Below are 19,495 nucleotides of genomic sequence, written 5' to 3' on the forward strand. Positions count from 1 at the left end.
TTTCTTTCCTCAGAGCGACGGACTTCCGCGTCTGCCAGGAGCAAAGTGTGGACAGGGGTCACTGGGGCCCTGCTGGGCATGGTCTATCTGGCCGTGGGGCTCTCCCTCTACCTGAGGAGCAAGAAAGGTAAGGGGGCACTGGAGGGCACCTTGGGGGGCAGGCCCAGGGAAGGAGATGCATCTCCAGCCCTCTCAGAGGTGCTGCTGGATTCAGTTTGGTTTCCTTTCTATGAAGGTGGGGTGACTCTTGACTCCAGAAGTTGGGCCTTCCCCAAGTCCAAGGCAGGTTCCAGGGGGTGTCGAGGAACACTGGAGGGGGGTCCCCAGCGGCACTGCCCTCTCTCTCCCTGAAGACCAGGAGACCTCTGTGAGTGGCTTTGCTTGGAATTCCCCTTTGAAATCATTGGCCTTCTCAGTACAGCAGGTTTCTTGGGAAGGCAGTTTGTGTATTGCAAAAATGGTGGATTTGGCTGAGCCAAGGAAAGACTTTGTCAGTTTTTTGGTTTCAGGAGCGGTTCCAGGTCCAGTAGGGAAGGATGTCGCTGTGGTTCTGAGGAATGAGCCTCACCACCATGCATTAAACTCTCTTTCATCTTCTCTCTCTCTCTCTCTCTCTCTCTCTCTCTCTCTCTCTGTCTCTGTCTCTGTCTCTGTCTCTCTCTCTCTCCAGCGTCTCCCGCCCTGTAACCTGCAGGTACGGCCTCTCCTGCCACCTCCCCAGTCGCTGGTCCTCATTTCTCTCCTGCCGTTCCACAGATCCTTGTCCAGTGGGGGACGCGTGTCTGAAGGAGCCCCCCCCCCGGTGTATTGGGGCACTTTGTGCACGTTTGCAGAGATATGTCTGGCTTTGAGGGTGGGCCTGCAGTCAGGGGTGAGGGTGGAAAAGAGGCTGAACTGCAAACTGAAAGGTCAGTGATGAGGAATTTTTTGCAATGCTCAGACCCGGAGAAGTGCAGCCAGACTGCCCCGGCATGGACTGGCCTGCCCCTCTTCTTGCTTTTGTTCTGCTCCTGTCACACCCCCCAAATTGCACCCTAAATGCCCAGGCTGAGACCTGCAGAGTGGGTCTTCCTGAGCCTCTCTTTTGGGTCACTCAGTAGAATAGGTTGGCTTTGTGGGGCCGCAGAAGATCCCAGGGGTGGGGTGTGAGTGTGCAGTTACCCCCGTCCTCTGGCTGTATTCACTGGCTGTCCTGAAGGGCCATCAGCATGGGTGTGGCTTGAGGGGCTGCAAGGGGAGCAGGGCTGATCAGAAAAGCCCTCAAATAAGTCAGCAGCCCCCATCTTCTTTCCTTCCTGCACTTTCCAAGCATGGATTTTCCTTCTCCTGTTTCTAATCCCCACTGCAATTTCTATATCTCCTTTCCCACCCCTTCCCTGCAGCACTCGTAGGCTAGTCCTCCAGGGCACAGGCGGAAAAGAAGATACTTCAATACTTCCTGCTGGAGCTCAGCTTTTGTATTCAGTCCTTGGGAGATGCGAAGGTGAAGGGGCTGGAAGCTGCAGAGTGGCACGAGGAGGAGAACTGCAGCTGAAGCCTCTCCTGCAAAGACCAGCTGGTGTTTCCCGATTTTTTGCCTGCTTTTGCTTGGGTGGGAGGGGGGTGATTGGGTGGGACTCATCCTACCAGGTGGCGGGAATACGCTTGCCCATCTGTTCTGGATTTTGGCTGAAGAGCCAGACCATTTGGCTCAGTTGGGACTCATCCTCCCAGGTCCCAGGTTTCTGATTAAGGGCTGAGAGGGGCCATGTTCCCTTTCTCACCCGCAGTACTCCACAGATGACCCCCTGGTGGGGCCGTGGTGAGAGTTGCTCCTGGCCAGCTTCCTCTTTCCCCAGAGCCGTGGAAATTCCAGCGCTTCCGTTCTGAAAGCTTCACTTACACTTGCAGGCTGAGTTTGCTGCTATTTGATGGAGCGCCAATAAATTCTTTTCATGCCTGAATGGAAAATAATCAGAAACTGTCATTTGATGTCATGAAGACGGCAAGAGAAATGAAAAATGCTGTGCTTGGAGAGGGGCTGTACCTCTGTGGTAGAACCCCTGCTTGGCAGGCCAAAAGGTCCTGGGTTCCATCCCGAGCAGCGTCTCCAACCTGAGGGCTGCCCTTGCCCCGCACCCCCCTCTCCAGCCGAGCTCTGGTGGAGGGTTCCCCTTGGGAGAGCAATGGAGCCTTTTGCTTTTTTTGGACAACCGTGTTATATTTTCTGGTTTTAATTTGGGATGGCTTTACCTTGGGAGTGCATGGGTGCCATCTCTGCAGTGGTGATGAGCAGGGGAAGGTATGGTGTTGGGAGGGTCTAACAGGCCATTATAGGAGAAGATACCTGTCTCCTCTTCTGGTTATTCTCCCAACCAGAAGGTTCCTGGTAGAAACATCTTCTGGCCCTCAGGCTTGACGGTGTTGCTGTTAAACGTCAGGTCTGTCCATAATAAAAATCCCTTAGACATGATTTGATCTTAGATGAGGGGCAAACCAGGCATGTATTACTGAGACCTGGGTGGGAGAAGGGGGAGAAGTCTCCTTCACACATCCCCCCCCCCCGTTTAAATGGTGCAACACCGGCCACACACACAGGGGAGGGGAGGGGGGTTGCCCTGGTTTACCGAGCCTCTATTTCCCTCCTGAGGCTTCCTGTTCCTTTGGAACCAGGCCTAGAGTGTGTGTACCTGGTATTGGGCTGTTGAGACAGATTAGGGACTCTGCAGGTGTACTGGGCACCCTCCTGCCCAGCAGACTCCCTGCCTGATCTGATAGAATTCAACTCAGACTGGGTGTTGAGGACCCCCAGGATGTTGGTCCTGGGGGACTTCAACCTCCACGCAAGGGGGTTCTGCCCAGGGCAGTTCAGGACTTCATGGCTTCCATGGCAGCCTTGGGGCTGCCTCAACATGTCACCAGCCCAACCCATGAATGAGGTCACATACTAGACCTGGTTTTCTCAACAGGCCAGGAAGTGGGTGCACAGGAAGTGAGAAATTTGACCTGAACTCCTTTGTCATGGTCAGACCACTTCCTGTGTGAGGATTGAGCTTGGGGCTGATCTCTCCCACTGGAAGGGTACAGGTCCTAATGCGATGGTCCACCCCTGGAGTCAAATGGATCCAGATGCATTCCTTTTTTTATTTTTTAATAAAGATTTTTATTAAGATTTTAAACTAAAAACTAAAAAAATAAATCATCAAATACATCAGACATACTGGGTCAGCCCCCTATAACATATCTTTTTAACATTCTACAATCATATTCAAATTGATTTATAAAAATTTAAACACATCTTTAAATCTAAGTCAAGTCCCGTTTCTCCAGCCAATCATAAAAAAGGTCCCAAGTTTGATAGAAGTCAGTATCTTCTTTCTCCTTCTGTAATAGAGTCAACCTGTCCATTTCTACATAGTCCAGAATCTTTTTTAAAATAAGTTCCTCTGTGGGTAGTTCCTCACTCTTCCAGTATTGAACTAGCACAGTCCTCGCCACTGTGATTAAATGTAGCATCAAATACATTTCTTGTTTGCTAATATTTTCCGGTATAATGCCTAACAGGAAAATTTCAGGTTTAAAAGCTAAGGGCTTTTGTAGCATTTCCTCGAGCCATTTATGTATTTTAATCCAATACTTTTTCACATATTCACAGGTCTACCACATATGATAAGAAGTACCCACATCATGTTTACATTTCCAACATCCGTTTGACATATTTGGAAACATCTTAGGTAATCAACTTGGTGACAAATACCATCTGTAAAACATTTTATATAAATTTTCTTTATACAAAGTTGCTAAAGTTACTTTAATATTTCTCTCCCATAGCTTTTGCCACTTTTCTAATTCAATATTATATCCAAAATTTTGTGCCCATGTTATCATAGTTCCCTTAACCTGTTCCCCTTTCATTTTCCTGCCAAGTAAGAACTCATACATTCTTTTAATCATTTTCTCATCTGTTTTCAGCATCACTTGATCAAAGGCTGTTAGGTCTTTATAAAACCCCCATATTTTCCAGTCTTTAGCATATCTTGATTGCATCTGCACCTTATACCACCAAGAGAAATTAAGTCCCTGTTCTTGTAATTCTTGATCTAGTTTCAGACCTCCATCCTTATCCAAAATATCATCATATCTTATGATCCCTTCAAAATTCAATACATTTGGATACGCAAAAGCTTCCATAGGTGAAAGCCATCTTGGTAATTTATTATACAATTTTTACTGTAACTTTTCCCACACTGACATTAACAATCTTCTCATAAAGTGACTTAAAAAAGTCCCATGAGACTTAACCTTCTCGTCCCACATATAAGCATGCCAACCCATTTGCAAATCATGACCTTCAAGATATAAATTTCTCTTATTTCGCAAAGTTATCCATTCTTTTAGCCAAGTTAAAACAGACGCTTGATAGTACAACATCCAATCGGGAAGACCAAAACCCCCTTTCTTTTTGGTTTCCTGAAGCATTTTTAATTTAATACTTGGTTTCTTTTTTCTCCAGATAAATCTCGAAATTTGAAAATATAGGTCATCAAAGAATTTTTTATCAATTTTTACAGGAATCATTTGGAACAAATACAGAAGTTTAGGTAATATATTCATTTTAACAAGTGCTATTCTTCCCATCAAAGACAATTGTAAATTGGCCCATTTTTCCAGATCACCTTTAATATCCTTCAATAATTTATCATAATTGTCTTCTTTCAAAGTTGTGCATTTAGCTGTAAGATAGATTCCCAAGTATTTGACCTTTTTAACAATCTGCAAGTCCACTTGTTCTTGGAGTCTTTTTTTCTGATCTTGCGTAAGATTTTTAACTAAAAGTTTCTTTTTTTCTTTGTTTATTTTCATCCCCGTAACCTCACCATATTCTTCAATCCATTGTAAAATTTAGGGATTGTTACAAAAGGTTCCTCTATTATAAAAACCAAATCATCTGCGAATGCTTGCAATTTATAATTTTCATCCCTAATTTTAGTACCTTTAATGTTCTTGTCATCCCTGACATTTCTATTCAAGACCTCTAAACTGAAGCTCAATCCAGACAAGACGGAGGTCCTGTTGGTTGGCGGATCGGGCTTCGGAGAGGGTGAATTGAACCTTGTCCTGAACGGGGTTGCACTCCCTCTTAGGGACAAGGTCCACAGCTTGGGAGTGCTCCCCGACCCGGAGCTTTCACTGGAAGCTCAGGTAACAGCAGCGGCGAGGAGCGCTTTCCTCCAGCTTCGGCTGATTCATCAGCTGCGCCCCTACCTGGAATACGACTGCCTGGCGACGGTGACACACGCGCTGGTGACTTCCCGCCTAGACTTCTGCAACGTGCTCTACGTGGGGCTACCCTTGAAGACGGTCCGAACACTTCAATTGGTGCAAAATAGAGCTGCCAGGCTGCTGACGGGGACTGGGCGTTGTGTTCACATGACTCCAGTTCTCCGGCAGCTTCACTGGCTTCCCATTGAAGTCCGGGCCCAATTCAAGGTGTTGGTGATGACCTATAAAGCCCTAAACGGCTTGGGTCCTGGTTACCTGAAGGAGCGCTTACGTCCATATATGACCAGCCGCCCCCTGAGATCAGCTGGAGAGGCCCTCCTCCAGGAGCCCTCAGTGAAGGAAATTAGGAGGGTGGTTACTCGGATGAGGGCTTTCTCAGCAGTGGTGCCTAAGTTATGGAATGCGCTCCCCAGAGAGGTCCGCCTGGCGCCGTCGTTATTTGTTTATCGGCGCCAGGCGAAGACCTTTTTATTTAAGCAGTATTTTAAATGTTAATATTATTGAATTTTATTTGGCCAGGGCGGCTTGTTTTATATTGTATGTTTTAAATTATATATTTGTATTTTACTGTATATATTTTAAAATGTTATTTTAACTTTTTGTTGTAAGCCGCCCCGAGGCTTCGGCGAATGGGGTGGCATAAAAAAGTTTTAATAAATAAATAAATAAATAAAGTCAGAATGAACAATAGGGGTGACAACGGGCATTCTTGCCTTGTACCCTTTTGTATCTCTATAGCCCTTGTAAGTTCTCCATTAATTAAAATTCTGGCCGATTGATAGTTGCTTGATATCGCATTCATGAATTTTCCCCCAAACTCCATTTGAGCCATCTGTTGCTTCATGAATTGCCAATTAACATTATCAAAGGCTTTCTGGGCATCCAAAAACAGTAGGGCCATTGATTTTTCTGTGTGTGTCTCATAGTACTCTAGAAAATCCAAGATAGTCCTCAGGTTGTTCTTCATCTGTCTTTTAGGCAGGAAACCATTTGGTCTGGATGAATAAAGTCTATTAAAAACTTCTTCAACCTTTCTGCCAATATAGAGGCAAAAATTTTATAGTCCACATTTAGTAATGATATAGGTCTGTAATTTTGAATCTGTTTTAAGTCCGTATCTTCTTTCGGTATTAATGTGATATTTGCCTCTGTCCAAGTGTCTGGAATTTTAGCATTTAACAATGCTTCATTACATATATCTTTAAGAAATGTAGCAAAAACTCCCTCAAAAGATTTGTAAAATTCAGCTGGTAGTCCATCCGGACCAGGGGTTTTATCATTCTTTTGTTGCATAATTGCTTCTGTTATTTCCATAGTTGTTACTTCTTGATTCAATAATTTTTGATACTTTTCTGGTAGTTTTGTAAGCCTCCCTTTCGAATGTATTCTTTTACCTTCTCAATCAAAATCTCTTCTTTCCGGTATAACCTTGCCAAAACATCTTCAGCTATTTTCCTAATTCGTATATTTTGTACCTGTAGTCATCCTTCTCCATCTTTCAGTTTCGAAAACAGTCTCTTCTCTCTTTCTTTTTTTACTTTATATGCTAGCCATCTCCCCGGTTTATTAGCATTTTCAAAAAAATTCTGTTTAGCCAGTTTCATTTGCTTAATAAGTTCATTTGTATCTGAGAGATTCAATTTGTGCTTTAAAGTATTCATTTGGACCCTAAGATTTCTTTTTGTTGGATCCTCCTGCAGTTCTTTTTCCCGTTTCCTCAGTTCTTCTACTAATGTTGCTCGCTCTTGCTTTTTCTTTTTCTTTATTTTTGCTGAGTAGGTTATTATCAGTCCCCTGACATAGGCTTTAGCTGTATCCCAGACATTCTGTAAAGAAGTTTCTTCTGCTTTGTTTATTTGAAAGAATATTTGCATTTCTTTGCTTATCTCTTCACTAATTTTTTAATCTTTTAGTAATGCTTTATCTAGACTCTGCCTGGGCGTCCTTGCAGCTCCTTTCAATGATATCAATACAGGATTATGATCTGCCCAGACATTTGTCTCCATTTCAGCTTCTATCAAATCTGGAACTAAGTCAGGAGTTGTCCAAACCATATCAATTCTAGACCATGACCTGTGTCTGTTTGAATAAAAAGAATAATTGGCAGAAGTAGGGTTTTTATGCCTCCAGGCATCTATCAATCTGAGTTCTTCAATCAAGTTGGAACAAGACTTTGGAAGCCTCCTCCTACCCTTTTTCCCCTTACTTTCACTCTTGTAATTGATTCCCTTATTCACAATTGCATTAAAATCGCCCACTACACACATAGACTGATAGTCCACTTGTAAAAGTAACATATGTAGTTTTTGATAAAAAGTTTCCTGATGGTCATTTGGTGCATATATTGCCACTAAGAGCACCTTTTTAAGTTTAATTGTAATTTCTACCATCAAGATCCTACCATCCTCATCAGAAAGAATATATTTAGGGTCCGATTTTTCTTTAACATACAGTGCTAAACCTCTTTTCTTTTGTGATGCAGAAGATATGAACAATTTTCCCAGTTTTAAACATTCTAGAAGTTTAACACATTGTTTCTTAATATGTGTTTCTTGTAGACAAATTATGTCTAACTTTCGTTTTTGAAGTTGAGCAAAAGAACTTCTCTTAGATGATCCATTTAGTCCATTAACATTAAGGAGAACAATTCAATTTTCCCTTCCTTTTTAAGAGCCATATTTAATAAAATTATCTACTTATTCTTTGCCTTTACACTTCTACCTTTTTTTCTTTTCCTTTGGTTTCATTGTCTGTCCCTCTTGCTGTAAGTCTGTATTCACTATTTCTCCTTCTTCAGAGTGGTATGTTGTTAGTTCCATTGGTTCAGCACCTTTCCCTCCTTCTTTTGGGGCACCCGATTCTTCCTCTTCAAATGTACTTCTGAATTTTTCATAAAACTCATGTGCCTTAAAGATCAAGTCCAGCTTATATCTTGTAGAGTTCCAGGTAAAAAATATTCCTTCTGGCATTAGCCACCTAAACATGATCTCTTTCTTAGTCAGCTTTGTGGTAAGGAATAAATATTTCTTTTGACCTTCTCTAATCCTCCATGGTATTTGTTTCAAAACAGTCACTTCATGATGATCATCCACCTTTAAAGGTTTATCACGTACGGCCCTCAAAACATTGTCTCTTATAGACCTTTCTGCCAATTTAACATGGACTTCCCTCAGAAGTTTATGTATCCTGGCATACGTTGAATTCACCATGTAAACAAGGTCGATTGCTGCATTTACCTCTTCGTATCCCAAATCCAATGACTCTGCCAACATGGTGATCATTAATTCCTGTAGGTCCTCATTCTTTCCTTTGGGTATATTCTGGAATCTCAGATAATTAGATGCCTTCTCCATCTCTAATATAGCAAGTGAATCCCATAGTGACTTGTTTGTTTGCTTTATTAATTGTGTTTCGTTAGCTACTGTTTCAATATTTTCATGTGCTTGTTGTATTTTTTGTGTATTCTGTTCAGATTTAAGTCGAACATCCACCAGTTGAGTTGATACCTCCGTAACGGAGCTATCCAGTTTGTCAAGATGTTCTCTTTGTTCATTTGTGATGTTTTTCTGCTCAATTGACATGTTTTTCTGTGAAGTTGACATGTTCCTCTCTTCTGTCATAATATCCCTCTGTTCTAAACTAAATTTTGATCCAGCATTTTGCACAGCCTCTTGGGATGCTTGCATAGCTGTTAAAGATGTTTGTATCACCAAGAGAGTCATTTGTAGATCTTTTTGATATTTTTTGGCATCTGCAGCTTTATACTGGTGAGTTGGATTCTGAGCAGCTGATACAGGTGCCAAAGAAGAGGAAGAGTGTATTTTTTTCATGATGATAGTAGGCTTTTTTGCCAATAATTACAAGGCAACAACAACAAAAAAGAAAAGAGGGGAAAAAAAAAAAAGGAAGGAGACATGTTATAAATCCAATAGCCACATGATGGCAGCAAAGAGTTATTTTGTCTTTATAACTCTTTATATAATGTCACAAAAGAAAACTGAAACTTAGATCTTAAATGGCCGATCATCAAACGTAGGGAAAGATTTGTCCTTCTATCATTTAATCCACAATAGTTTTTTATCTCATTCTTTGCCCTTGGGGTGGCTAGAAAAAAGAAATCTTTCTTTCCAGTCTCATACTTAAAAAAAAAAAAATCCAGTTCCTCTCCCCTAGATTAATCGCCACTTGGACTCCATGGGGGGAGGGGGAATTCCTCCCTCTGTTGAGGGGGCTTTTCTTTCTTCTTTGTCCCAATTAATATCCACTTCAGTTCTTTCATGGGTAGTATTGAAAAGGTAGAAATGCTCACCCAGCAGGTCCGATGAACTCCAAGCTGTTATTCTGTGCTATATCCACTCGTCTATGGCTTGCAGGGAGCTGTTCTCTGCCCTGTGTGGTTCGATTGAAAAAAACCCGAGTTGCTCCCAGAAAATGTAGAGCCGCCGCCCCACACTGCCCAGAAGTATGCTCAGGCTTCTATTCCCTGCCCTGACAGGGCTTAGATGAGCCTCTGGCAGCTCACTGTCGAACAAATACCGACGTGATTACAGGAAGCCCTGTTCTTCACAGCCGTCTCGCCATGATGCCAACCGTAAGTCTGCCTCCTCTGCACCAACTTGCTGGCCACCTCTACCCCCTTCCTGCACTCCGACATGCACTACCAGGCTGGGAAGATCATCCAGCAGTGCAACGAAGGCTTCGTGGCCATGTTCTATGCCACTCTCGGCTACCTGGGCTTCCTGGCAGCAGTCTGCTTCATGGTGGCCTTCCTGGCAAGAAAGCTGCCTGGGGCCTTCAATGAGGCCAAGCTGATCACCTTCAGCATGCTGCTCTTCTGCAGTGTCTGGGTGTCCTTCGTGCCCAGTTACCTGAGCACCAGGGGCAAGTACATTGTGGCCGTGCAGCTCTTCTCCATCTTGGCCTCTGGCTCTGGACTGTTGGGCTGCACCTTCCCCCTAAGTGCCACATTGTTGTGCGGAGACCTGACCTGAACACGAAGGAGAATATACTGATCAAAATCAAATGGACGACCTTCTTTGGGCTTCCCACCTCGAGGCACATGCACGTGCCCAAAGCTTGCAATTGGCGCAGTGATCCTTGCCACGTTGTGCGGTGCGCCCTGCATTTCCTCCAGGGGGCCATTTCTTTCCTGGCCATCGAGATGAGCAGCCACAGGGGGAAGGAAAGGGCGTTTGGGTGCCAATAGGAAATAGGCCAAGCCACCAGCAGCAGCCCCCTCCCCTGCCCTAAAGATGCTCAGCGAATTCATTTTGTGCCAAACGTGGCCAGATTGCTGGTTTTGGCTCCCGGGCTCTGGGAGAAGCTCCGACACACACACAGCAGTGTGCTTGGGAATCCCACTGCTCCTGTGGGGGTCCCTGCAATAGCCTTGGGAGGATGGAGGAGAGAGGGGAGGCAAAGACATCTGTCATCTTTCTGTGCCCAGACATCATCGTTGTCATCTTCCTTATCTCTGCCTTGCGTATTCCCAGGGACTCGGGCTCGAGGCAGCCTTCTCTCGGTCTCCACAGGTCCACGATCAGTTCCCAACCACACAGCAACATTCCTGTCTTTTGAGAAGCCCCTTGGAGGCAGATGCAGGGCCCCCTCTGCTGGCTAAGCACCAGAAGGGCAGCTCTGCTCATCACAAAAGTGCTCACTTCCTCTTACACAGCCACTGGGGCCCTCGTGAGCACCAGAAGGAACTTCTTGTGGTTTTTTGATGTGTTGCCCGGTGTCTCCTCTCCCCCTCTGGTCCAATCTTGGTCGCTGGGTTTCTCCTCCTATTCTCTTAATGAGTCCTGTTGACTCATTTCTGACTTTACCCTACCCTGGCTGTGTGCATGTTTCCTGGACCGTGCACTTCCTGCACAGAAGCTGAAGGAGCAGCATCCCCTCATGGCCAGACCTGCGGGCGGAAATGAACCCCCACCAGGACAGGACAGTAGGGTGCATCTGAGGCTGAATAGCACTCGCCTGGGGTCTCTCCTTGGGTGGAATTTTCCAGCCCGGTGCACCACCAGGTCCAGCCACTGGCCACGCTCCCACAGACCTGCCAAGTGGCATGTTAGGACAGAGGGTGCCATGGCAGTTCTGGCAGACTGGGGTGACAAATTAGCCTGGGCCCCTTTCGTAGAGCTAATCTGCTGGCAGGAGAGACCCTCGGACACCCCATTCATACCTGCTGGTGCTGGATGTTGGGGATCACTTTGACATGGAAAGCAGCACCGTAGAGGCCACCAAAGGAGGACGGGCTGCAGTAACAGTCACCTGCAGCTGCCCCACACTGCATGTCCTTTCAGAGAAACAGAAATGAATAAATGCTAATTTTATTTGTTTCCCCCGAATGACAGGATGGGACTCTAAGCGGCATACAGCAATAAAATGCAAGGTGAAACATGATGATTCCTAGTAACCAAACCCCCCTGCTTGTTGTCCTGGATATCTTAAAACAAACAGTGATTAAAATTGGGGCTCAAAATTCTGTGGAAAAGGGCAGCCTTTCACTGGCACTGAAGCGAAGGGGTGATTGTGCCTGGTGGACCTCCCTAGAAAGCCCCCTCCAAAGGTGGGGCAGCCCCCTAGAAGGCCCTGCTATGATTGCCATCCCTTCCCTTCCTTTAGAGATGGCTCTTTCAGAAGGGAGAGTGAATAATAAATTTGATTGTTTAGTTGCAAAGTTGTGTCTGACCCATCACAACTCCATGGACAACACTCCTCCAGGTCTTCCTGTCCTCCACCATCCCCTGGAGTCCACTTAAGCTCACGCTGACTGCTTCAGTTACTCCATCCAGCCACCTCATCCTCTGCCACCCCGTACTTCTTTTGCCATCAGTCGTTCCCAGCATCAGGCTCTTCTCCAGGGAGTCCTACCTTCTCTTTAGGTGGCCAAAGCATTTGCACTTCATCTTCAGTATCTGGCCTTCTAAAGAGCCATCAGGGTTGATCTCCTCTAAGACTGACTCGTTTGTTCTCCTTGCAGTCCAAAGGACTCACAGGAGTCTTCTCCAGCACCACAATACAAAGACCTCAGTTCCACAGCATGTGCTATTCCCGTCCCCCTATCATGCCAAAGGAGAACATCCATCTGAAGCTCCCTGTGGTGATCAATTTGTGGCAGGACTGTACCACTCCAAAACAGATGGTCATTCTTCTGGTTGGATGCTTCTCAGGAGGAGAGACTTCCTCCACCTGGAGAATGGAGTGGCTGCAGTGCCTCAGGCATCTTCTCTGGTTTCTTGGAATGACCCTGACAGGTTCTCCAAGAGGATCCATTTTGTTCTGGAGAGTGGCATGAGGCGCCATCTTGGAGGCATTGTTGGACTTCAGCTCCCTCTCCGCCATGGCCAGCATGATGGGAGGTGCGGTCCAGCGCAGTCTGGAGGATCCTGAGTCTCCCACCCTGCCTAACCTAGCAAGACAGCCAAGAGCTGGCTGCACAGGGGTGCAGGAATGCAGGTGAGTCAGGCATGCAGGTACACAAAGAGGCTGCTGAAGGGGAAGCAGGGGGGATCCCAGAGGGGGACAGTGTGGAGCCAGCCCCTATTTATTTATTTAAAACTTTTCTATGCCTCCCCCATTGCAACAAAGCTCGGGGCAGCTCACAGCATAATTAAAACATATAAATAATACAATTAGAGATTTAAAAGCCCGGTAGCATCTTGACTTAAAAATTTAAAATCCTATAAATACCATAATAAATTAACAATTAAAATAAGTTTTAAATAAAAAGGTCTTGGCCTGGCACTGAAAAACAAATAGCAATGGCACCAGGCAAATCTCTCTGGGGAGCGCATTCCATAGATGGGGTGCCACCGCAGAGAAAACCCTCCTCCAGGTACTCACCCTCCTAATATCATTCCCAGAGAAGGGCCTCCTCTGCCGATCTCAAGGGGAGGGAGGGCATGTATCAACACAAGCGTTCCTTTAGATACCAGGAGGGCCTGGCCCCTGGGAGGCAGCTGCACATCCTCTCACAGAAGGCCTGGATGGAGTGGGGATGACTCAGCCAAGGAAGTCAAATTGTTAATTTCAGGTGTTCATTGTCGGCATTAATGTTGTTGTTGTGTTGTTGTGATTGTAGTTTCCTTCATATTCAGCTGCAGTTCTGCTTTCCCGCTTTCTTCTTCCACTTTCGCCAGGAGTCATTTAAGCCACTGTTGCCTCCTGCCAGGGAGCCGCGAACAGAGAATCAGACAATGGGAGTGCCGGAAGGGGCCTGGTGGGCCATCAGACCCAGCCTCTGCCCCAGGCAGGATCCCCAGGGAAGTGCCCCTCTCAGAGGGCTGGCCAGCCGCCTCTTGTGGGCCCCAGTGTGGGAGAGCCCCCCAGATCCCCAGAGAGTTGGTTCTCCTGTCGTACTACCCAGACAGTGAGGAACCTGTCCATGCTCCATTTCATCCTGCTCTTTTCAGCCCATGCTTCAACTGATTAAGTTCCCTTTCTGTTTCTGTCTTCCAGGGAATTCCCTCCCCCACCCCATTGGGGGTCATCCAGAAATTTGACCAGCATTCGGGATCAGGGCTGCTCTGGAGGTGGAACCAGGACACCGCCGTGGTCGCCGGATCGGTCTCAGGGCCCTGCAGGAGCTCCCTGCCTCCTGATCAGCTCCGTCTGGGAGCCCAGGGAAAAAGGACGGAAGGGACAGCTCTCCCCCCGGAACGGGCCCCAGTGATGCAGGGGTCCATTTGAGGAGTGCCTGCATCTTGTCTGAGCCACATCCTGACTCTCTGCCCTCCGGCCAGCTGAGGGACGGCCCAGCGCCTGCTCCCCGCCTGCCCCGGGCTGCGCTTGGCCCCTGCGCTCTCCCGCCTTGCCACGCTGCCTTAGCGGTGCAGCTTCACCTGGAGACTGTGGCTCAGCTCCTGCGCCTTGCCGGCCCCTTCCAGGGACCCTGCCTCAGGGTACCTGCACTTCCACCTGCCTTCCTCCACTTGGCCCTCTGAGCATACGCAGAATGAGCATCATTTCGCTACATGGAAGATCCCCCAAAAGAAGGAAAGGACAAGTCTGTTTGCCATCTTTTCCCACCGGGAGACCACGGGACACTGTTGAATGTCTGTCTGGTAGAGTGTGGTGTGCATTACAATCCAACAGATTGAGAGGGAAGCCCGTTGGGAAGGCTGATGGAAAGGCACAAAGAGAAGAAATTTTCACTTGTTGGATCAGCCAGTGTGTTTGAGGGGGGAGTTCATGGAAACCAGGACTCCTAACCTGGAAAGGGTGCCAGAAAGGCATGAAGAGAAGACTCAAGATGTTGGCTCAGCGGGGGGCAGAGGGGAGAGTTAATTGAGACCAAGACTCCAGGTCTCCTCCCCTGGGAAACCCACAAACTGTACAGCACCCATGTTTCCCAGCAGCTGGTATTCCTGGTGCACTGAGGGTAGCATGGAGCCATGAGGACTAGCAGTTTGGGATAGCTTTCTGCTCAAGCCTGAATTCATCTGATCCACTTTCAAGCCCCCTCTTCCTCCTGGGGAGGGGAATCTTTCAGGTTAACTCCCTCCTTTGACCTGTCCTGAATCCCTACAGTCAGCTTTATGGGGTACCCTTGTCGGGGAGGCTATGTGGTGCAGTGGTTACAGTGCCAGGCTGGGATTCTGGCAACCCGGGTTTCCATTCTGGCTCAAGCATGGAGCTCCCTGGGTGACTCTGGGCCAGCCGCTGCCCCACCGCTCAGCCTTCCTTGCAGGGCTGTTGGGAGCAGACGGGGGGGGGAGGCTGTGCATGTTGGGCAGGAGCCATCGCGGCTGGTGGAGGCAGGTGCTGCCCTCCGATTGACTGCGGGTCCAGAGAGGTGGGCACAGGCGCCGTTCTACACAGTGATTGGCCCTCTGATGCTGCTCATTAGCACAGCCTGGTGGGGGGGGGTCTCTCTTCCCCCTACAGCCCCTCGGCGGTTCCTGGTCCAAAGCAAGGGCGAGTGCCGCTTCTCCAACACAACGGGGCAGGAGCAGGTGCGCTTCCTGCAGTGGTACATCTATGACCGGATGGAGTTCCTGCTCTTCGACAGCGCCGTGGGCAGGTTCATGGCCGTGATGCTGCTGGGGGAGCCCATCGCCACAGACTGGAACAAGAAGGTGCTGCAGGACAGGCGGGCTGGGGTGGACCGCTGCCGGTACAACTTCCATGCAGCTGTGGCTGGGCGCATGGTGGGCAGGAGAGGTGAGTCTCTGGGGGGGAGCCCTTCCTCGCCTGTCCTCCCTCGGTCCCCCCCCCAACTAAGCGGCGATCCTCAGGATCCCCAAGACTGATCCCAGAGGGGACCCGCCCCTCAACCACCCCCGAGGTGCCCCCTCTGGCAGGTGGATTTGTGGTCGCCCCATATTTGAACCAGTCCACTGAAAAGACGTTGATGCATTTTCATTTCATTTCTAGAGGATTTTGGCAAAAAAGAGGTAAGAAGCAAGTTTCTTCCTGTCCCTCCCAGGGAATTTTCCCAGGATTGATTTCGATCGACTGGGCTGAATTTCCCAGGCTCATCTTTTTTTCGCTATCTTGAAGATATGGACATTAGCCCTTCTCCAGTCTTCTAGCCCTTCCCCTCCTCCACGATCCCTCCTTCCTCCTACTTCCTGTGCATGTCCTGTTTTGTTTTCAGACCACCTTTAAACCCACATGGGCTTCTTCCTTTGCCTTCTACCCTCTTTTTTTTGTCAGAATTGCTTGTGATTGTGCCTTTTGAATTTCCTTTTTTGATTCCCACCCATCTCAGACTCCTTTCCAGGGAAATTGAAATGCCCCATAAAGAGGACATCACACCTCCTTGAAATGCTGACAATTTTCCTGCCAAAAGTTCCATCTTCATCTTTTCCTTGACTGGATAGTCAGTAATACACTCCAGGCACTGAGTTCCTTTCATTCCTTGCTCCATTTATATTGTACTTCTATTAATCTGAATTCATTTTCCATGAACATCCCTGAGAGAATTGGTGTTCCTTTCTCCCCCAATCCACTCAAGAGATCAAAGCAGGGGTAGAGATGGGGCCTGGAAGTGGGGCCTCTTTCAGTGTTCCACAGTTTCTGGTGCCTCCTCCCTCAACAAGGGCAGATCAAGCCCTACCCTTCACACCACCTCCCCACAGGCCCTATGACAGCCCCCCAAGTGCAGGACTGACCCCCATTCCTGTCCAAAGGCCTGGCAAGAACAGAAGAAGAGCCACTGTGGATCCAGTCAAAGGTCCACCCAGTCCAGCCCTCCATGCAAATGGGGCCAATAGGGCCCTCCAGCATGATGGGGATGAGACGCCCTCCAGGCCAAGCTCCGCAGCAACTGGGGAATGCAGCCGAGCTGCCTCTGGGGGAGGAGGGGGCACGTGACCCGCAAGGCTAGTCGCCCCTGAGAGCCGCCTCCCTCATGAATCCATCAAGTCCCCTTTAAACCATCCTGGTGGCAGCAAATCCCACAATTTAACCACAGGATTTCCTTTATCTGTCCTGAACCTCCCACACATCAGCTTCATGGGATTAACCCAGGTTCAAAGGTTACAGTTTCATGTCTCCCCCTCACTGGACTCCACCCCTCGCTCTGCCCCGGGGGTCCCCCTCCTCTTCCCCATTCCTCTCCACTCTTCCTCTTCCCTCCCCACTCGCACTCCTCGCATCTCTCACACTTCCCCTCCTCTCATCCCAGTCCAGCCTGAGGTCACCATCTCCCCCACCAAGGATGACCCCCTCTCCCCCCGCTCCCTGCTGCTCTGCACCACGGCCAGCTTCTACCCCGGGGAGATTGAGGTCCGCTGGCTGAAGAACGGGCGACGGGCGACGGAGGGGGTCTTCTATGGGGAGGAGCTGCACAACGGGGACTGGACGTACCAGACCCAGGTGATGCTGGAGGACACCCCCCAGCGCGGAGATGTCTATGCCTGCCAGGTGGAGCATGCCAGCCTGCAGACGCCCATCACTGTGCAGTGGGGTACGGCCCTCCTCCCCTTCCCTCTGTGGGGCACTCCTGGAACTGGATGGCTCTGTGGGTGGTTTTGGGGGAAGGAAAGGAGGGGCTTGAGGTGGACAGGGGGAAGGGTGGCCTCTTTGGAGGGAGCAGTGGAGATCAGGGGTGGCTAAAGGTCTCCCCCCAAGAAGAGGACAGCAGCCCCACTTCCCCCCTTTATGTTAAGTCTGGAGCTGCATCCAGCCCCCCACTTGCCTCCTAACAATTTTCCAGTCTGGGACTGCCGAGCCCGGGAGGGACAGAACCAAGAACTCAACCATTTGGTTCTCTCAGACAGGGGCCGTGCCCGAGAGATCTGCTGTGGGGCTGGAAGGTCACATTCCGCTCATGTAGTGCATGGAATGGGCTCCCCTGACAGTCCCTGGGGCTGTGACGATAAACCTGGCCCTGATCCGGCTCCCACGCAAGTCTCCCCTCCTCTCTCCTCAGAGCCGCGGACGTCCACGTCTGCCAGGATCAAATTGTGGACGGGGGTCGTGGGGGCCCTGCTGGGTATGGTCTTTGTGGCCATGGGGCTCTCCTGCTACCTGAGGAGCAAGAAAGGTAAAGGGGGCATTGGAGTTCACCTGAGGAACTTGGGGGGCAGATCCAGCCCTTTGAATGCAAAGGGAAAATTCTTTTCCTTTTAGTTATATTCCCAAGCCTTTCTCATTCAAAGAGAAAACTCCAATAGTTTAAATCATATCTAATTAAGATTTGAGATGGGGGATCTTTATCTAAGGCAGGTTCCTGGGGGCATCGAGGGATACAGGAGGGGGGGGTCCCCAGCTGCACTGCCCTCCTGTCTCCCCAAAGACCAGAAGGCCTCTGAAGGGGCATGGCTTATATCCCCCCTCCAAATCAGTGACCATCTTGGTCCAGCAGCTTTCCTGGGAAGGCAGTTTGTATTTTGCAAAAATGGGGGATTTGGGCTGAGCCATGGAAAGACTTCGGCAGCTGTTGCTTTGAGGAGCTGATCCTGCTCCAGGAGAGGAGGGTGTTGCTTTGGTGCTCAGGAATCAGCCCCTCCCTCCATGCATTAAACTCCCTCCCTCCCTCTCTCCCTCTCTCTCCCCAGCGTCTCCCGTCCAGCAACCTGCAGGTACGGCCTCCTCCCCAGTCGGTTGTCTCCATTTCTGTCCTGTTCCTCCAAAGAAGCTTGTCGAGAATGCAGGATGCATGTCTGAAGGGAGCTCCCCTGGTGTCTGTGGGCACTTTTTAATGTTTGCAGCGATATGTCTGGCTTTGTGGGGGGATTCAGTCAGGGGCAAGGGTGGGAAAGCAGCCTCAGCTGCAAACAAAATGACAAGTGAAGAGGGGAGGTTTTTTTTTTTTTTTTTGTAATGCTCAGACAAGGAGGAGAAGCACAGTCAGACTTTGCTCTGGCAGGAACTGATCTGCTCCACCCTTCTTGTTTTTGCTCTGCTCCAGTCACACCCTCCAGATTGAGCCCTCAAGTGACAGGCTGAATCCTGCAGAAAGGCTCTTCCTGAGCTTCCCTCTGGGGTCTCTCTGTGGAATAGGGTGGCTTTGGGGGGCAGCAGCAGATCCCAGAGTGGGGTGTGAGTGGGCAGCTTCCCCCCTCCTCTGGCTGCATTCACAAGCTCTCCTGGAGGGCCTTCAGGCTGGGGGTGGCTTGAGGGGCTGCAAGGGGAGAGGACTGGGCAGAAAAGCCCCCAGACAAGTCAGCAGCCCCCACCCTGTTTCCTTCCTGCCTTTTCTAAGCATGGATTTTCCTTCTCCTGTTTTTATTTCCCCCTGCAATTTCCCTGTCTCCTTTCCCACCCCTTTCCCTGCAGCGCTCATCGGCTAGTCCTCCAGAGCACAGGCGGAAAAGAAGATACTTCAATTCTTCCTGCTGGAGCTCAGTTTTTCTATTCTGTCCTTGTGAGATGTGTAGGCGGAGGGGCTGGGAAGCTGCAGGTTGGCACGAGGAGGAGAACTGCAGCTGAAGCTGCTCCTGCAAGGACCATCTGGCTTTTCCGGATCTTTTGTCCACTTTTGCTTGGGTGGGTGGGAGTTGATGGGATGGGACTCATCCTGCCAGGCACTCAGAACAGTGTGGCTTGGTTGGGACTCATCCTGCGGAGTCCCTCCTTTCTGATTAAGAGCTGGGAGAAGCCACATTCCCTTCCGCACCCGCAGCACCCCATGGACACCCCCTGATGGGGCAGTGATGAGAGTTGCTCCTGGCCCGCTTCTACTTTTCCCGGAGCTGCTGCAATTTCGGGGCTTGGAGCTCTGAAAGCTTCGCTCACACTTGCAGGCTGACTTGGCACCAATAAATTCTGTTCTTGCCTGAAT

At 48.8% G+C, this 19,495-nt stretch overlaps 1 protein-coding gene across 1 annotated transcript in view; it reads left to right on the forward strand.

Annotated features, from left to right (window-relative positions):
• LOC123022487 (H-2 class II histocompatibility antigen, E-S beta chain-like) overlaps positions 1–19,091 on the forward strand; it is a 65,248-nt gene extending 46,157 nt beyond the window's left edge. Inside the window, exons 6-8 of the mRNA XM_044428186.1 lie at positions 14–127; positions 18,270–18,293; positions 18,991–19,091. Of these exons, the coding sequence (XP_044284121.1) occupies positions 14–127; positions 18,270–18,293; positions 18,991–19,004 (152 nt within the window). The 3' untranslated portion in view covers positions 19,005–19,091. The remainder of the gene's footprint in view (positions 1–13; positions 128–18,269; positions 18,294–18,990) is intronic.
• Positions 19,092–19,495: the final 404 nt, after the last annotated feature.

The sequence above is a fragment of the Varanus komodoensis genome, unplaced genomic scaffold, assembly GCF_004798865.1.
Source record: "Varanus komodoensis strain SLA01 unplaced genomic scaffold, ASM479886v1 scaffold199, whole genome shotgun sequence".
NCBI classification, from domain to species: Eukaryota; Metazoa; Chordata; class Lepidosauria; order Squamata; family Varanidae; genus Varanus; species Varanus komodoensis.